We start from the raw sequence: 19,114 nt of genomic DNA, 5'->3' as shown, positions 1-19,114 counted from the left end.
CTGGCTTAAAGAACATACTAAATTTTTTTTCAAAATATTCTAATTTGGCATTGGAATGGAAACATGAGGCCAGACTGCAAAGTTGCTCATTTATGCAATATAATTACTGATGCCAATAACATTTTACTGACTAGATACAACTAGTACAACATGCTTTGTCCTGTGTTTCCATTTAAAAGGACACTCCCCACAGAGAGAGAAAACTTTAGCCCAACCCTTCCTGCTTGTTAGTCATAAATAAGCAGTACAGTTATATGCTAGAGGTAACTTTATTCTGAAATCTGTGTCACATAAGATGTGCATACATTGGTGCTCACAAACAAAACCAAACCAGTTTCCTTGTAAAAGAGTGATTTTTTTTTCCCTCAATAGGTATTTACATTTTTTGTTGCTGCTCTGGGGTGGTGTCTAAATACAAATACAAATATCTGATTGATGAAAATAACCCAAAGTAGTATCATAACTCAATACTATGCATTTATACAATTTAAGGTCTGATACACTGAGGCATTATACAGAACATATGAGATGATATTTAAATTCTTCTATAGCACCAGTTATTGTCATAAACACAGTATTTTCTAGATGTAGTAGTTGCTTTTAATCATGATAAAAACTAAGAAATGTATGAGCCAATTATCACAAATGGAACATATAAATGATGTGTAAACTCACAAAAGCATTTTGAACAGTCTGGCAACTATAAAAAGTGAATTTATTAAGATCATGTCATTAGCAAGTTTTGTGGAGCTCTTTACATTAGTAAAGCTTATGCTACTTAAAATTTTACTGTCTTTCAAAGGCAAGGCTTAAGTGAATGGTAATTTTTAATTGAGAAAAGCAAATTACTAATAAAAACATAGATCAAATATGTGAAATGTATGTCTGAAGATAAGGTCATCATTAACATTCTTACTTCACTGTATTATATAAAGATAGGAGGTAAAGATTAAATGTTTTCACATTTGTCAAGTTTTAAAGAAAGAGCAACACAACACATTTTACTTCCTTAAGGGTAAGTCAAAATACTACAATTAATGACATGCTAAACCTACATATGTGAAAAAACAAAATATATCACCTTAAAAGTAGAACAAATGCAAGAAAACCCTGTTGAGAACAGAGTTCTCCAGTGTTTAAACTAGTAAGGGCACAAAAGTTAATATTAATATATTAATATGACAAAGTAACTGAGGTATTTAATGGAAAGTGTGGACATACCTTGTTTTTACCGAGAAAGATGAGAAGCAAGTGGCCTGCGATGTATATATTGCTGTTATTGAGAAAAGGAGAAGCTTTCCTCTTAAACATTGAAAAAGCTACAATTTAACATGTGCACATGCATTTCTGTCAAGTTCAATAGTACAATTTCCAAAATACCAGAGATGTGCACTTTCCCATTTCTTATATCATCCTTCTCCATCACTAAAACATGCCAAGACAGTTAGTTCACATCTGCTCTTCATATCTCTCAAAATATTTTCATTTTTTAAACATAGTTCTAGGATTTCACTTTCAGGACAGAGCTCATTTTAGCTTTTTCTTGCCCTTCCCCACTTCTCTTCCAATACTACCATTGCTCCCTCTGGTAGAAACACTTGTATTTGTAACTAATTTGTAGCCTTAACGTTTTGGCCTTGCATAAACCTGGGTAGCTCAACAAACCTTACGTGAAGCAATAGCATCACATTTCATTGCCATTTAGAAGGTCCTGTAAGTACAAGCTCTATGAACAGGTTAGCACCAAAGCTTTACAAGTTGCAGATCCAAATTTCACACAGTTATCTTCTATTTAATGCTGCTGGAGCACTGCAATCTACAAAAGCAATCTCAGGAGCAAAAGCCATAATCAAATGTGCACACACACGTATGTACTCAAATTAGCAAAGTGATTCTTGTGCCCAATACAGACAAAAAAAACCCCAATCCCCAAAAAAGCAATTTCACATTTACCATTTTCACAAGGCCATGAGGGCAGAAGCAGAGTAACAAATTGATAATATTTAGATTCAGATCTTGCTTTTGTTTGAAAACAGGTTAGTTCAATGACATGAAATCCAAACCAAAAAAAAAAGTTGCAGCACTGCATTCCTCTCCATAGTATGCTTGAAGAAAAAAATGGCCAATTATTCAAGCCAAGTATAGTTTTTATGATACACAACATAAAAAGCCAGACACACCAACAGTCAAAAGATAGCAGAGGACCTGTGTCCCTGAATTATATGCACACGGTGACAGGATACAAGCGTAATATGTTTATACAAAAATATATTCAACATTTAATGAGCTATATTCTGAACTCTCCTAGGCCAACTGCGCAACAGAAGCTGTAATTTTAACTTATTGCCACAGTATTTTTTAGATATTTGTTTGTGGGCTAATTATATTTTTATGCTAAGGAACAGTGAGAAAATTAATCATCCTTTTCATCTATACTCTCTCTTTACTTTTATCTTTATTTTTATTCTTTTGATCTGTCATCCAGTTGCCAAGGATTAAAATTTCTTTAGTCAGCATTTTATAACTCCAAGTTAAGAAATATGAACATTTCAACTTGAGATAGTATTTTAAGTCATTTCAGTGAAGTATTTGCTTGGGAATTGGTCCAGGAGATGAAGTCAACTTAATCCAATTTTACAATCTACGCTTGGAATAGAACAGATGAAAGGTAAATAACTACTGAAATGTTGCCTTCATTCTGCGCAGCGTGTCTTGAATTTTTCGAGAATGTTTTTCTGCTGGTATCTGGTGGAAATTGGCACAGTTGTCAGCTGCCAGTGCAGAAATGTCTGCATCTTTAAATCGAGTTATTCTTTGTCTGAGGTAAGTCTGCAGCCTGAAATCTGGTGTATATGTATAAGGATTCTCTTGAAATGCATGAACTTGGCTCACAACTTTTGCAATATTTCTTGAAAGAGAATATGGTAAAAAAAAAAGAAAAAGAAAAAGATTAGTTTGTTTTGCAGATGATAAAGCCCACAAAAAAATATGCCCAAAAAACTAAAGCCCCAAACCCAAATTTTACAGGAAATTCAAAAGCATTGAGTATTCCCTTCTATAGTATATGTCCCTTTAATTAGATGTCAAAATGACTGAAACTATTTAAACTGCCAACTGTGAAATGTTGCATCAGCTCTCATTACCCCATTAGACAATAATCTATTTTTAAAAATTAGGTGAATATGTAAATAATTAAAATAATCACCTAAGTTTAGTCCACTTGTGAGCTCCATTTGTCATTGTGAATCCTCCAGTTTCAAGTTGTTGGACATGCATAGCCAAAACATGGGCTGAAGGAATTGTTGGAAGTGTTTTGAATCTTTCTCCTTCCATCAAGCACAAGCTGTCACTTTTTAAAAACACCTAATTTAAAAACCCACACAGATAAATCTCACATTAAGTATCAGGACAGGTTTTACAGGAAGTTCTCCACTTCATGTATTCAGCACTACATATTTATTTGTCATTCATTTTAGCTTTCGGCATTGAAGACAAGACTATGAATTAATCTGCTGACAAACACTTTAAAGTACACAAATAAAGGTACTTTATACATAATTTTAGTTGTTCTAAATAACAGCCAAAATCACACTTCAGACCTTCACTCTACAATTCAAAATTGTATAGATCAATACAAAAACAATGGCGATAAAATAAATATTTAAGACTTTTCAAAACAGATCACAGCCACAAAGCTCCTGCAGAAATAATCAGAAAAAGTGTATCTAATGTCCTAGCATGCTTTGAAATGTCTTTGTTGATTTTCAGTCATGCAGGATACACTTTTGAGATGAAAATTAATGTAAACTCTAAGATTTAGAGTCAAAAGGCTTAAATCAAAGTAAAATCTCATTCATAATACAAACTAATAATTATGGCTTTCACCCTGCAGAGGCATCCATTTAAGCAGGTTGTGCATCTTTTCGAACCCCAAAGAAATATTTTTACATGAAAGACTTTATACTATACCTCAACAGCCTTGAGTTCCTCCATTATATCAGCTACTTTTGCAGGTAAAATTTTCCAAGCCTTACAATAAAACAGAATATAATTTTGTTTTTCACATTAGTATCCATATTGGAACAAGAGTATGTCAAGCAAAACAGTTACAGAACAATCCCAAACTTACTGGTAATTGTCGTACAATAAGGTTTTCCAAGCCTGTTAGGATTTGCATTGCAGTAGCGAAATTTCTTTGTTCATAGCAGCATTTTGCTATAAGAAGAAATTTTGATAACAAGCTCACCTGCAGCTGAAAAAAAATAATTAAGATCTAGCATATATATATATAAATATATGCTAAATATACATAGTAAATCTGCATAAATCTACATAATAAAATTAAATGATAAGGAAGAAGAAGAGATGCATTTTCATTTTTAATTTGCTATCAAAATTGTTGACTGTAGTAACTCTTCCCTCCAACACAAAACTTTCTCTTTTCTGTCACCAAGATGTCCTTGTTCAAGTCTGACATCTATTCTCCTCAGGCAACCCACGTCTTACATTCTATTAGGTTTTGACACCTGCTACTAACAAAATATCCAAGACCCTCCTTGTGACAACAAACCAAATTGTTAACTGCCCACTCACAGGTGTATTTCAGAATATTTCTTGCAGCTTTGATACACAGCAACTCATATACAATAAAAAATAAATAACTTTTTCATCATTAATAATACAATAAAACAATGACCAACCTTAGACGTATGACACATTACTATTTCAGCAGCAACCCAGGTGCTGACACTGTCTGCATTTCTTAATAATTGTAGAAGGTACTGGTCTTGTATACACTTTGACAGAAAGAGATTACAGACTTTCAGTGAAACTGTCTCAGCAGAAGCAGCTCTGTGGAGAAGACAGGGGGAAAAAAAGGCAAAAATAATTCATGCTGACTTTGGATTTTCAAAGAAAATTTTGTTTGTGAAGACCCTGACTTCTAACCATTTAAAATAATATCACAGTGCTTGCAGTCTTGATTTTATAATCTGTTATATACTATAACCACTGAGCTATGTTACTTTTTCTTCCTTATAATTACAAGATAATTACATGTGATTACAAGATAAGCATATACAGTATATGTTTCTGTACATAAAGACACCTTCACCATTTGTTACTGAACACAACAAGCCATCCAATCTGAAACAAAATAACAGCCAGAAATTTAAACTCATTAAAAACTGCAGCCACATAAGAGGCTGAGCCCAATACCAAGTGGCACCACAGTTTGTTTCCATGCCTGAACCCCAAAATCAGAATATACCAGCTGATTTAGCCACTGCCATTTAACAATCTGTAAAAGACGAACTGCTGAGATGTTCATTCCCTATCCTTAGACAGAAAAATCTACAGGTAGCGCAATTAACAAGTACTAATTAGAGGATAGCTGAATCCACTGAGTATGTAAGAAGTAGACCATAATCAAATATAATTAGGTCCATGTGGTTGGATGAAAACATTAATTACCATTGAGAAAGTATTTTAAATAGGTTGATAACTGCTCTAATAACTATGGGGAAATTCTTACATGTCTGTAAATACCGATACTTCGTCTACCTAACAGTACAAAGTGGATGTTGCGTGGTGAGGCTGCGGAGTCCCCATCCACATTCAGAACCCAACTGCACGTGGTCCCAGGCAAGCAGCTCTAGCTGACCTTGTTTAAGACAGGGGGTTTGGACTACGCAGTCTTGAGAAGTCTCTTCCAACCTTAGCTGGTCTGTGACACTGTAACGGTCATTGAGATTTTATATACATATACATATGCATGACCAAGGAGACTGTTTCAGAAACCATTACATGCATAGGTATGTGCAAACATGTGCATAGGTACAACTACATACAAATGCATAAAATTTCCTGAAATTAGAAAAAAAAATATAAATGGATTATCTAGTCTGTCAAACAGATATTAAGTATTTAAAATGCATTTCTCTTTTTGGATGTATTAAAGGCATAACACAGGAAGTTATTGTGTGTCAACTAAATAGAAGGGCAGTTAAAATAAGAAACTTACTTTTGAACAGCAACACATTTGTCTTTAACACCAAGTGCTCTTGAATTTAGAAAGTGGACAGGATGGCATTTATGAAATACTTCCTAAACAAAAGAGTAAGATATATCTGTTGTTAGATCTAGTAGTTCTTCTAAAATGCTCGGGGATACAAATAACAGAGGGTTCCCCCACTCCCCTCTCCTTCAGCAAATTTATTAGAGGGATCACAGCCTGAGAACAGAATTAGTCATTCCAAATTCTACTGTAGAGATTTCAAGAGAAAAATGGATTATTTTAATTCAAAGTCTTATGAAACAGTATGAAATAAACTTGAAACAGGGTTGGGAAATGGTGGAGAAAGGAGGCTGAGTATAAATTAAGAAGATATTTGTACTTGCAAGTAAACCTAGACCTTTGTACCTGTTGCAGTAATGTCAGCTGACAACAAAGCTGCTGTGCACTGTATTCGATTAGGAGATATGGTCCCACTTCATCTGCTTTAGCAAAGGAGACCGGGAATTCTTCTGTAAAACTGTTATAGCATGGCTTTGGCAAAACTGATGAACTAGCACACAGTCGTTCTCTCTGGTATTGTGCAATTGGTCCCACACTTTTGGAAAGTTTCCAGTTAAAGTTCTGTAGAAAATAAGAATTCTCTAAAGCAAACACGATGCCTCCTCTTGATGTAATTTTCTGGAATGTTTTGTTAGAGAAACACCTTTGTGGACGCAAAACTGTTCAGTTAATCTTCAAGGTTAGGCCAAACTAATTGGTTTAGTCAACGTTGCTATTTTAAGCTAATATCATATGCACAATTGATGAGTTTGAGCAGGAGGTTGCCAGAACTCAATCAACAATCGGTATTTAAAACAAACTTCTGTGTATTCAAGCTTGCTGCCATAAAATGGTTTATATTCTGAAGTCCTACATTACACAATTTACTTCTATTTCTTGTACTCTTTTTTGCTTAGAATCAAATATTCCTTTCTAAAGAAATACTTGGTCTTCCATTTTTTCCCTTCTATCTTCCAGTATAATTATGATGCAGTAACAATAAAAAAAAGATCATGTTTCTCTATTCTGCTCGCCCTTTATTGGCTGAATCCTGAGTACACCCCATGGAATTCTGCACCTTTATCAGGAGGCTGATTCTAAATTCAGCTCGTACATTATCAACGCATTTGACTTCCACGTGTCATTTTGGTTACTCTGTAGAGAGATGTTTTTTCAGGAAAAGCCTACAGTATATGTTCTGGCTTCTAGGTTACTTTTCACCAGCACAGTACATAAAACACAGACAAAAGTTCAGACAAATTTTTTCTATAAGCTTTGAAGTTCTAGCAGGAAACCTCTCACCTTCCTGCTGGTTTCCTACATTTATAGTTTTACAAAGACATATGCCTAATAGAAAGCATTAGTGTTTGACAAGGGGGAAAAGGTCTCCTGGTAGCTATGAGTCACATGCTAGTATCTAGGATGAAGAGTTCAACTCCTCTCAAAATTTTGATTATCTGATCTATTGTTACTGAAACAGCTGACAGGGCACAACTATGGCTTAAGATGATTTCCACAGTTATAGAACTGTTTAGGCCTTAGATATTTTCAAAAGAAAATTTAAAATGCAGGTAGATAATTTTTACTAAATAGGGGCCTGGACCTTAACCTGGACACTTTAGTTTTTGTCAGAAAATAATATATGGAAATGTGTGTGCTCCATATACTGAGTCTGAAAAAAAGACATACCTTTCTGCAGATGTCTTCTGAGAGCTTTTTACATAGGAAATGTAACGTTTTTCTGCCCTCCTCACCTTCCTCTTCACAATTCTCCATGCTGGAGCAGTGGTGAGCACTGCCACTTTTCCTGGCAGAAGCATCCTCAAGCAATGACAACAAGCGCTCACCATAGCCATTTAATGGAGCAACCTGTAAATACAAAACAGGCTAACACAATATTGAACTCAATCTCCTATAAATTATAAGCAAGACACAAAATAGTTGTAAGATTCCTGTCTGTCCAAAACCAGACATATTGAAGACAGCTGTCAAAAATAGCATTATTCTGGCTTACCTTGGAAGAAATAAATTCTTTTAGGGTACACAAAAGATCAGTATTTGTTGCAAAGTCTACACTGTAGCAGTCTTCAATCCAAGCCTGCAGGATGTAGAAACTGCGGTTACGTATTTTGGTAAGTGATGTGGAAGGACCCAGGCTTGTACTGGTGAGAAGAAAAAGGTACATATTTCACTAAAATTGATATCCATTTCCAAATTAAAAATAAGTGTTGAAAAAATCACAAGCATTATTTAGTGTGATTGCACTATCTTAAGTTCTTATGTTTCATGGCAGCAAAATCCATGGTTGTATGGAAACAAAGCTGTGGTTGTACTTACAACCCATCACTGAACAACTGGTAAGACTCAGAATTCAGAAGAAAGAAGTAACCACATTGTCAAATACAGTACTTGCTCTACTTTAACTTGTCAAGAGAGTCTTACAAAAACAAACAACAAAATTCAATTTAAGTCGTTTTCAGAAACAGCTATTTGCCATTGGGGGGAAAGTCAGTTATGCTTTGATAACGCTTTTCACAGGAAATTACTGTACCTGGATAAAGTGCTGCTGATTCTATCAAGAAGAAACTGCAAAAATTCTTCTTGTGTGCAGAAATAGCGAAATGTGTAGAGAAACTGTTGCACATAACCTTCTAAAAATGCATTTCTGCGAAGCATAAAAAAGACTTCAGACAAGCAAGAACACAATTTCTTCTTGCATTAGAGTACAGCAACAGCAAAAAAGATGAAGAATTAATAGGGATTTTAAATTCTCAAGCTCTACTTAAAACCTTGACTCCTTTTTCTTTTATTTTTCTACATTATACATTGTGTTTGCCATCCCTGAAAGCATAATTTGTTTTAAAAAATTTTCTGTACTTTTAAGAATTTTGTGAAGAACTACTCTGACATTTCTAGTATTATCAAAAGTTACATTCTAAATAGTATGGAGAACATGCTTAATTTTCTTTTTCTATCATCTCACTTGTTGTTTTAAAAGTTTCTATTATAATAACAGCATAAAAAGTAGATACTTTAAGCAAGAAAGTATTTCCTGTAGCTCTAACTACAGCAGTAGCTGCTTTAACAACAGAATATACTTATTATACACACATTAAAAATGAGTGCATTTTATTTTTTTGTACACACACACATGCACACACATTCAAGGTCTTAACACAGGTTAATTGTCCTGTCTTGCTGACAGCTTACGTCTAACCATGTAAGTCTGTATTTGATGAATGAAAAGCTCTGATTGCAAAATAATCTCTTCAGTTTGTGCAAAATATTAACTGCCAGGAAAATCAGCACTCAGGATAAGTAACTGGGTCTCAGGGTCAGCATGAGCTGGGAGAAGTAGCCTGGAGAAAGTCGCTGCCTCTACAGTGGCACAAATCCGATGGATTCTTCTGGGCGGTTTCCATCCTTCATACTATTATGGTTCAGGTACCTTAAAACAACGCTGCCCTCACCCTAGCTGAAGGTTAAAGGACATCTTTGTCCCCATTTTAAGCACTGAGATAAGCCTGCATCTTTATCAGTCCCAAATACTGGGGCAGTAATGTGTAAAACAGAACCTATACATTTTCACATCCAGACCTTGGTAATAAGAATTATCAAATTGCATGTTCTGAAGAATTGTTATACTGCTGGCAGTAACATAAAGCCTTGATTCCATGGCAACTATCAGAGCAAACCCTCAAATAAGTAAAGGATAGAAAAGTTTAAAGTTATTAGGTTTTGATTTATTAATAAATACTTCAAATTTTAATCAAATTCAAACTTAGAAGTCTGGCTTATTTTTTATGAGACTGTCTTCTGCCATTTCCATGCCTGTTTCTGTAAATAGGTGTACATAAAAATAACATTAAACTTGATACAAGGGAGAAGAATTTATGCAATGTTGAGTAACTAGGATTTATAGTGGAGACTATTTATTCCTGAACTAGCAACTATGCCTCAACCCATTCCCAATTAAGGATGTGCAAAATATACTATACCTAGAATACAAATAAACCATTAAACCAAGTGGAGTACCAGCCTGCAGAACTCTTATTCCACCTTGATTATTACATTGGTGTTTCTCAGTGTTATAGTAAAGAAGCAACGACGACTCATCCGATTGTGCCACATCCACAGTGTCAGCTCTCCCATGGTGAATGACTGTAGGCAGCACACAGGATTCCACACCCCACTGCTCTGCATACATGATCTGCTCAAAGATGCAAAGCCATGAAAAAATAGAAAAATAAACAGGAAAATCCACACAGAATCAAATCAACTTAAAGCCAAATCACATTTCATACAATGGCTTTTTTTCCTTTTTAAACAATACTAGCAGCAATTAAATTTATTTTAATTATTCTTTTAGATCCTACTTAATTTGGCACTTTGACACAAAACATTTCACATTTCGTATACCGACTTCAGCAGCCAACTATACTGATACAGTGACGAAATGACAAATGAAATACAAGCAAAATAAAGTCTGACTTACCTGCATGTATTTCTTCACCAGTTCAAGAAACTGCACTTTTGATTTCATCTCCTGTAGCTGTCCCCTCAATTTGGGCAACACAGATTTAGTTTCAGGACCTTTAGATTTAACACACACAGCATAAGAAGATCAATGATTCTGATTTATAGAAAAAAAAAAATCCTTGAAAGTACTATACACCCACTTTGTTGCTGGCAAGTTGCTGTAACCTTACCTTTGTTTCTCCTTTCTTTCTGCAACAGTTTCTGGTAAAACTTTATGGTCTTTCTGTAATTTTTTGTCTCCATCATTAACAACTGTTCCAGTTCCTAACGGGAAAAAGGATTGTGATCAGAATGGTAAATATAAGGTTCTAGTAAGAAACTGAAAAGAGAATTATTTTGTAGGAAAAAACCCCATCCAAACAGACAAGAATATGATATTAATGAGAAAAAACTACCTTTCACACCTGTGCTTACAGGCAAGTTACAGCAAGGCATCAACTGTCCCCAGTAAAGTATTAGTCACACCACAGTTTTACAGCTTAAGAACTGGAGCTGATTTGTGCATGATGAGACCACACTGAAGTTCATCTGAATTAATTTATATAAATATGCCTTTGGTTATAATTGCACTTATCAGGTTGTTTTCAAGAGCATTTTTTAAAAGTTTCATTCAGGAGGCATCCAGAATTAAAAGTGATGGGTTCTGAAATCGCTGCAGACCCCAGAAACGCTCTGTTAAGCAGCTGACCTATATTTGCAGCAAGAACTGAAAGTTTGACAGAAAGCAATGGTTTCCAAACAAGTATAATTACATTGTATTATACAAACAGGTCAGAACGCAGACAGGATTGCTGCTGTATAATAAAGGACACATAAATTTGGAAGTTCAGCTTACATATGTTATATTTATGCATTTTACATAATTGAAAAAATAAACTAAATTTATACAGAATTATAGAACTTAAGCAGTGGAAAGGAATGAAAGTATATCAGGCTTTGTGCAATAGTATCACATTTGATGTAAACACTTGATAATTGCTTGCATATCAAAGGTTTCATTATTTTACCAACCAATGAAACGGGCCATCCACTTTGGGTTCAGCTTCTGATTTATTACGAAACAGCGTGTGTTGTGTTTTAGAAAAGTGGTGGCTTTCGCACTTGGGTCCTAAGCTGACTGCCAGTGACCCAGTTACATGAAACAGCATATTAAATGGAGTGAGTTCACTGAATGCAGCAGACAGAACTCCCACAAGCAGAGTGATCAGAAAACACATAGCTCAGAGCTACTGTATCAAACAACAGATTGGTAAATAGGTTAGCTTTAATGGGATGGACTTACTAGAAATTAATTTGAGTTTGAGAAAAACCTGTCACTGTTTTTCAGAAAAGCTCAAAAGGTTTAACAACGTAGTTCATTAGCAGCAAGGTTCACAAAAGCCCTGTGGATTTTTTAAAGACTTACCACTACATAGGCATCACATAGAGAACAGTGAAAGCACAGAAAAGCTATTATCCAGATGCTAAATTGGAAACTTGCTTGCTTTTACTTAAAGGTTTGGGTTTCTTTCCTCAATCAAAGTGAAACCAAGTTGATTAAGAGACTATGAACACTGAAAGGGAATCAGAGTGGCCATTTTCTGACATTTGGAATCTGACTGACAGAAGTGGTTTCTCCCTTAAATAACTTCAGGTGAGTAACAGTTAACTCAGAAGCAAATTCCTAGTCTATTTCACAACATCTTCCATTTTAGGCAGGTCTGGAATAGAAACAAATTTGATGAAGGTATACGTTCAATTGTTCTGCTCCCTCTGAAGTACATTTAATTTGTCAGGACACTTTCCTACAGAACATCCCTTAGTCTAGGGAACAACATAATGATAGAGTGACTTTGGTTACTTGGGAAAGTTGCAAACTCCAGCCTGTCCTTGAAGTGTAAGTTTTGTACATGCTGAAGGATGGCTTCACCAAAGGATGCAGAATATTGGCAGGAGGGAAAGGAAAAGAGAAAAGAAATGGGAAAGGGAGAACTGTGGCCAGAACATGCAAAACCTTTGCTAGAAACATCCTAGTCACAGCTTGGGCACACTGAAGTTTGGTGGAAACTCTTACAAGTAGCTTACGACATTCCTGGGGAATAACTGAAACCTAGGGCAGGCAAAAAGGAAAAGGGCAAAGGCTACAGAGGCTTGGGGCTTCAAGAGAACTGAAGCCAGCCTACCAGGCTACAGAAAACAGAGAAAAAAAAAAAAGCTCTTCCCACTGTGAGGGCAGACTTGGACATCCCCCTGCAGAAATGGCAGGCCTGGTGGCTACCCTCCCTTTCTTACTCTGCTGCAAGGGCTTGGTTTGGTTTGCCTGGATGTACTCTGTATGAGGCTGCAGAACCAGCAGCTCCTGGACTAGAGGTGATGCCAGGCAGGGGACATAGACTTGCTTGCCTAAGGACTAACTTTCCTAAATACAGATTAACCTTTACTGACCTTAAGAACCGCAATGAGCTATCTAATAAGAACCTACACAGTAAAGCAATAATTACTGTTACGACATTTGAGTGTCACCTTGATCCATAAATATTTTATTTTTTTATGCTAGCTATTTTACATTCCTTCCAAACATAAGAGTACATATTACCATTTGTAAAAATCATAATAGCTTGATTAATGCCATTGTTAATACTGTTCATCATGTTTTACTTTTTGCATCTTATTAAATCACAACCTATCTAAAGTGCAGACAATATCTAATAGGTTTCCATGGAAAAATATAAATGTTAATTATTTTTTATGGCAGAATATTTAATTATGTCATAAATATATATCTGTTCTGGCACTCAGTTTCTCAGAACCTGCATGTTCTCAAACTTACTTACAGGTATACAAAATTTAAAAAACTACACAAATTTAATTGCATTTAGTTTTAGAAAGTGAATAAAGAAACCTTTGAAACATACGAATATTTTAATGGGAGAGATAAGTGTATTAATGACACGTGTCTCCAAAGCTGTAGTTTATTGTGTGGTTAGACTCTCATTCAGTACTCACTTCCAGTTGCAGATTTGAACCAACCGAGCAGACCTATCCTTATGAAAGGATAGTGCCATTAAATCAGGACAAATGTAGTCAAGCTCAAAGGTCTACCTTTAAACATTCACTCTTTGAAATAGCAACTCCTAACCACTGCTTTAGCACACTTCATCGCAAAGCTGTGAATCAGCTCAGCTTTATTGCTGGATTTCAAAAATTTGTCAGAGACCCGGGGCAAAAAGTAGGTTGATTATAATCCTTTGCAGATAATGAAAACCAGACTACAGTTAATCAGGGAACTGGTTTCTGAAATAAAACTGGGTAACATATTATTTAAACAAGGAAGGATAGGCTGGAGACAAACAGCTCTAGCTTGCAAGAGAGGCAGAACTTTCCTCCAGCAACTCAAACTACCTTCCTGCTCAAAACAGCTGCTTCCAAGCTTTCTTTTGGACTTCATAGTCCTCCCGGACTGGACATGGTACATGCATTTTCTCCACTAGAGTTTACAGTGAGAAGTTGGTGACTAGAATAATTAACTTTTTTTAACTTCTACTTTGGCAGAAAACTCATGTTAATTTTCACACAGAGTATTCTATTTTCTTAGTATTTTGGTTCAGACAGTGCATCATTCCCTTGAAATTTGCCCAGCTCTTATTCATTGCTTACACGTTAACAGTGTTAATCACTGGCATTTCTTAAATGTTAACGACTACATTTATTTTCTACATAATGTGTACTCCAAGCATACCATATAAATGCTCATATTATCAGATAAAACTAGCTGAAAAAACTGCTGTACAAATACAACTGTTGGCTACATCCAAGTACAACAGTACACAAGAACTTAACAAGCCTTAAATCCTACCCCTATCAATGGTACCAGAAACATCCGTACTGTTCAAAATGAGATATGAACTGGTCTTTGTCAGCTGCTGGTATAGAGATTAAAATCATGCTATACACTTTCACAGTTGATTTGTAGTGTTTGGTTTGATGAATCAGGCAGCAAAGGGACAGCAGACAGAAGCTGGGTAGAGCTGCTTGTCACCTACATGTTGATAACTGATTGTTTTACAGCAAAGAATCATTGTCTCCTGACTGCTACAACAGAAAAATAAATTTCAGTTTCATATTTTTCCCCCTGTCTTTCTTATATATTGACCGGTTGAAACTTGCAACAGTTCATCTCCTTTCAACAATATTGCTAATAGTTTATTTCAGAAATCGCCATGACTGACGGAGTTTGGAAAAACAGCAGAATATTAGGAAGGTTTTCTTTGCTCAGGTTAAATGTTCAAGATTACTGCAATTAGAGCATTATGATTCTGTAAGTGTTTATTTTAAACACATTTGTAAGAAGCTGGGTTTTACAGAAAGTCAATGTTGTAGTAACACCAGCAGAAAGATTAAAGTTGTTGAAGCTATGGTAGTGAAATAAATAAAAATAGTCACAAGACCAAAACCTAACTGATATTTTAAAGTATCTTCTGTTGAATTTGTAGAAACAAAGACACCTAAAAAGTAATTTTAATTAAGAAAAAGAGAACATTTAATACAATATTATTAAAATATTTTAAAGGTCATATACCTGAATATTCTAGTATACCAAGACTTTTTTATATAAACAGTACAACAGAGAATATACGTATCTGCACATACACGCTTTTTTGTGATGCAATGCATTCAAAGTATTTATACACTGCACAAAAGTATTTAATCTTCTGTTAAACTTCTCCTCTGAAGAAAATGGTGGAATATAAGCTGAATTTGACTTCATAATTGAAGATGGCAGTTTATAATTGTATTCCTTGTACCTTGGCCACAAAGGGATCTCACAAATTAGGGAGACTACTTATATAAGATACCAAGCTTCTACTGTCTGCAAATAATTATTTTATTCTTGTTTGTCCACCTGGCCTCATATGCAGTCCAGATCTGCCTTACCAAGACAGAATAAGATTTGAGTCTAGTTTTTGTCCAGCTATTAAGACTTCACACTAATTTTAGATGACACTGGGAAGATTAGCCGCTTATCCTCAGAGTAGCAGGCATCTTTTTCAGCCATCAGAATGTGCATTCTCTCGCTCTCTGAATTGTTTACTAATTGCAAACTGAAAAAATTGCACTTTGTATCAATGGTAATCTTCCTCCAGTGAAACGCACTGGACATGAGCACAGTATAATTTTCTACAGAGACACCTCATGATTATTTTCCCCCCACCTCCTATATGGCTGTTGGTTAGCCAAGTTCTTACACATATAGTAGGGATGTATAATAGTATGCATTAATTTCATAAGCAAATTGCAAAGCAGACTGTAAGCACCATAAATCTGGCTTCATTTTTGTTGTATGCCTGTTAAATAGCAAAAACAATTGCCAAGAACTTCTGAATCAAAGTAAATTGCTGAGTAGTCTGTAAAATTTCAAAACAAAGACGACTGACTGTTGAAACAGAAAAAACTATTTAGATGCTTATGAACACTCCTTACTCATGAAAATCTGCTCTTCAGTCAAGAATTACTGCTTCAAATAAGGTAGATTATATGAAAGCCTATTTTTCTCTAGTTGGAATGCTTACACAGGATTAAAAAGCCCTATAGGATTAGAAACAGGAATTTTTGAGTAGATGGGAATTTTTGAGAGTGACAGTCCGGAAAACTTATTTATTTATTTTTACACAAACCAGTAGTTACTCATGCTATTTTCTCCTACAGACTTACACCTGAACATTAAGGAGGGTGGGTGTGAGGAAGTAGAACATCCTCAGTGATTCAGGCTTTAACTACTTTAACTTGCCTAATAACAGAAAAATAGTTTTTTTTTACTGAAAACTGAAGTGAGGTCACGGTGCTAAAAAAACCAAAAGTCAATAGAACCACTGAGATTTGAACTGGCTATCTGGAAAGAAAGAAGTCTAGATTGTGTTCTCAGATGTTCCGTTCTACTGTCTTGAAGTATTTACAAAAATATTTGCAAACTGAAGCTTGCTATAGATATGTGCACAACTGTAAAAATTAATGTGTTCAATATGATCTTTAAGGGAATGTAAAAACCTTGCTAATCTAAAACAACCCATTCCCCTACCCATGCTCCTCGATGCCCCACAACCTGCTTAAAAAGCACAACGCAGCACTCATTACCATGATTAGCCATCTCCAAGAGAAGATGTGAGCAAACAACTGCCCGTTCTGCTGGCAAATGGTAAGAAGCTGTCAGGGAATTCACTGTGACCAAGGAAACGGGCTCAGAGCACATGACAGGGAAGACCTCTTGAGTGTCTGCAATACACACCATAGTCATTCTTGGCTCTTTTCTGTAATATTACCACCATGGTGTTGGTGTATAGGGCAGACAATACTTTTCCAGTCAACTTCAGGAAGAGAAGATGGGTTGTAGGTCAGTGACTATTGGTTGTAGGTCAGTGCTCTTTATTTTGGACTACTACCCTTACCCTGGTTTATTGATAAGACGTTGCAAGTCTTGAGGATTTTAAAACAAGAGTCGGTATTTAAAGGAAGAGGGCTTCAACGCACTATGATGCAACAAATATTATCGTACTTTTAACCAGCAAGTAAAGAGGTATCTTAATGATTTTAAATCAATGTACTCACCACTTTTTTAGCATCTATATTTTGTGACTCACTTGATTTCTGCTTTCCAAGGTTTTTCATGTAACTATGAACTTCTGAATCAAAACATTCAGCTCCATAAAATGCACTGCTCCAACCAGGACTACAGCCATCAAAGTCAGGTAGCTTGGGCGACACAAGGTAGCCGTTTCCAGCTATCATGTTCTCTTCCTCTGGCTCTATATTTCCTTCTACAAAGCCTGGATCAATACAACAGCCGTTGCTTTGTAAACATTGTTGCTCTTTCTCTATGGGGATGGTATTCTGCAGCCTCAGTTCTTTTTTGATATTATTTGAAGGTGACTCATCAAAATCCATTTCAGCTAATGATGCACTTATCATAGGCTCAGCCTTCACATCAATAGTTGCTTCCCCTTCTCCTGATGAGGGTGTACAGGAGGGAAAGAAATAATGGTCATGTGCTGCGATGCATGCGTTGCTGAACTTAAACACTACACATAAAAAACACAGTTAGACTGTGTGCTCTAACAGTCGTGTTAAGTGTTAATTTTGATTCTGTTTATTTCTGTTATTTTGTTAATTTCTGGCCTTTTTTTTAACTAGACATTGTAAAATGATAAAGTAATTTCACAACTATTAAGCAATAGTGGAACAATACAATTCTTAAAATTACAAAATATTCTCTGTGCATATGCAACAAGCATTTAAACAAAGTGTAGTACAGAAGCATTAAAACAAGATTTAAATATGTCAGACCTGTGCATACATCAGTAAAAAGCTTAGCTCTTGAAGGTTTTTTCCATCTGTAAGTCTTAAAGCTTTTATGCCATACATAGAGGGCAAGAATACTTGATACAGCCAAAGGGGACATAGTTATTAAACTTTCTACTCCTACAGGACTAACTCCCTTGAGCTGTGATGGTACTTCTTTGCAGTCATAACAGCTACTACCGACCTTAAGGGACTGAAGCAACAGTCAAAGGTTGGTATGATGCTGACAGGAGCTTTTACGCCTGCCAGAAGTCTCCCTTTTCACTTGAGCAAACCTCCAGGGCTTAGATATACCACCTTGGAGTCAAACAGACCTAAATAATTGGTGCAAAAAAAATCACATACTCCATGGGAAAGTCTGTTTCTACATTTGCAATCATTCTGAGCCAAAATAGAAAATTGTAACATAGAATGACAGAAGCCAAGTGCAAATGTACAAATTTATGTTTTGCCATAAAAGTTAACAATGTAGGGGTATAAGCCATTCTGTAAAGAACACACAATTTAACTGCTCAAAACAGAGAGGTAAACAAGTTTAAATGTTGAAACTTGGCTGAACTATCTTGAAAAAAATATTAAATACTGATAAAACAGCAAGCAAATACAAGCTATCCATGAATACACCAAGCCTATAAAGGGTATTAATTATAATAATAGGATTTACCAGTCCCAGCTCAGTTTTGAGTTCAGATAGTGAAAGATGGACTATTTTGTAAACTCTCAGTCACAAATGCAAAACCCACACTGAAGAAGTATAACTAAATGATACACTAATATAACCTCAATGACTGCCGTGAAATAGTGTCCTGTAACCAAGTTTGTGATCAAAAGGCAAAAAACTATCTTGATTAACAAATCATTTGACCCACTGCTCATTTTGCTATCTGTCTTTGTAAAGGCACTTCCGTGGGCAGAATAGGGAAGTAGAAGATTCCTAGGAGAGACATAAAGACTTCTTTTTTACCTGTTTGTGAAAACCTTTTTGATGAATAGTTAAAAGCGCCCATTTAAATCTAAAACAAACTAAGTTTCTAGATTTTTGTACAATTCCCTTTCCCAGAATTTGTAAATAATTTTATTGACAATACCATTTTTTATTTGAATGCATTCTATTTATTTTACTGCCTAGTTTTCTTTTAATTCTGACGAGTGAACAAAGAATGACCTGACCTGCTGCACAGCCATCTT

General features: G+C 35.5%; 1 protein-coding gene across 2 annotated transcripts in view; it reads right to left on the bottom strand.

The window, feature by feature from the left end:
* Nucleotides 1–250: 250 nt before the first annotated feature.
* Nucleotides 251–19,114, bottom strand: part of KNDC1 (kinase non-catalytic C-lobe domain containing 1) — a 65,815-nt gene continuing 46,951 nt past the window's right edge. For both annotated transcript variants that reach the window (XM_056352891.1, XM_056352890.1), the window contains 14 exons: nucleotides 17,177–17,574; nucleotides 10,765–10,858; nucleotides 10,551–10,648; nucleotides 10,054–10,265; nucleotides 8,607–8,720; nucleotides 8,070–8,217; nucleotides 7,745–7,924; nucleotides 6,422–6,637; nucleotides 6,023–6,105; nucleotides 4,701–4,851; nucleotides 4,130–4,252; nucleotides 3,970–4,029; nucleotides 3,206–3,363; nucleotides 251–2,908 (listed from right to left, as the gene is read on the bottom strand). In XM_056352891.1, the coding sequence (XP_056208866.1) occupies nucleotides 2,677–2,908; nucleotides 3,206–3,363; nucleotides 3,970–4,029; nucleotides 4,130–4,252; nucleotides 4,701–4,851; nucleotides 6,023–6,105; nucleotides 6,422–6,637; nucleotides 7,745–7,924; nucleotides 8,070–8,217; nucleotides 8,607–8,720; nucleotides 10,054–10,265; nucleotides 10,551–10,648; nucleotides 10,765–10,858; nucleotides 17,177–17,574 (2,267 nt within the window). In that variant the 3' untranslated portion in view covers nucleotides 251–2,676. The remainder of the gene's footprint in view (nucleotides 2,909–3,205; nucleotides 3,364–3,969; nucleotides 4,030–4,129; nucleotides 4,253–4,700; nucleotides 4,852–6,022; nucleotides 6,106–6,421; nucleotides 6,638–7,744; nucleotides 7,925–8,069; nucleotides 8,218–8,606; nucleotides 8,721–10,053; nucleotides 10,266–10,550; nucleotides 10,649–10,764; nucleotides 10,859–17,176; nucleotides 17,575–19,114) is intronic.

Source organism: Falco biarmicus, chromosome 9 (assembly GCF_023638135.1).
Source record: "Falco biarmicus isolate bFalBia1 chromosome 9, bFalBia1.pri, whole genome shotgun sequence".
In the NCBI taxonomy this organism is placed as follows: domain Eukaryota; kingdom Metazoa; phylum Chordata; class Aves; order Falconiformes; family Falconidae; genus Falco; species Falco biarmicus.
This window is presented reverse-complemented; position numbering and strand designations above follow the sequence as displayed.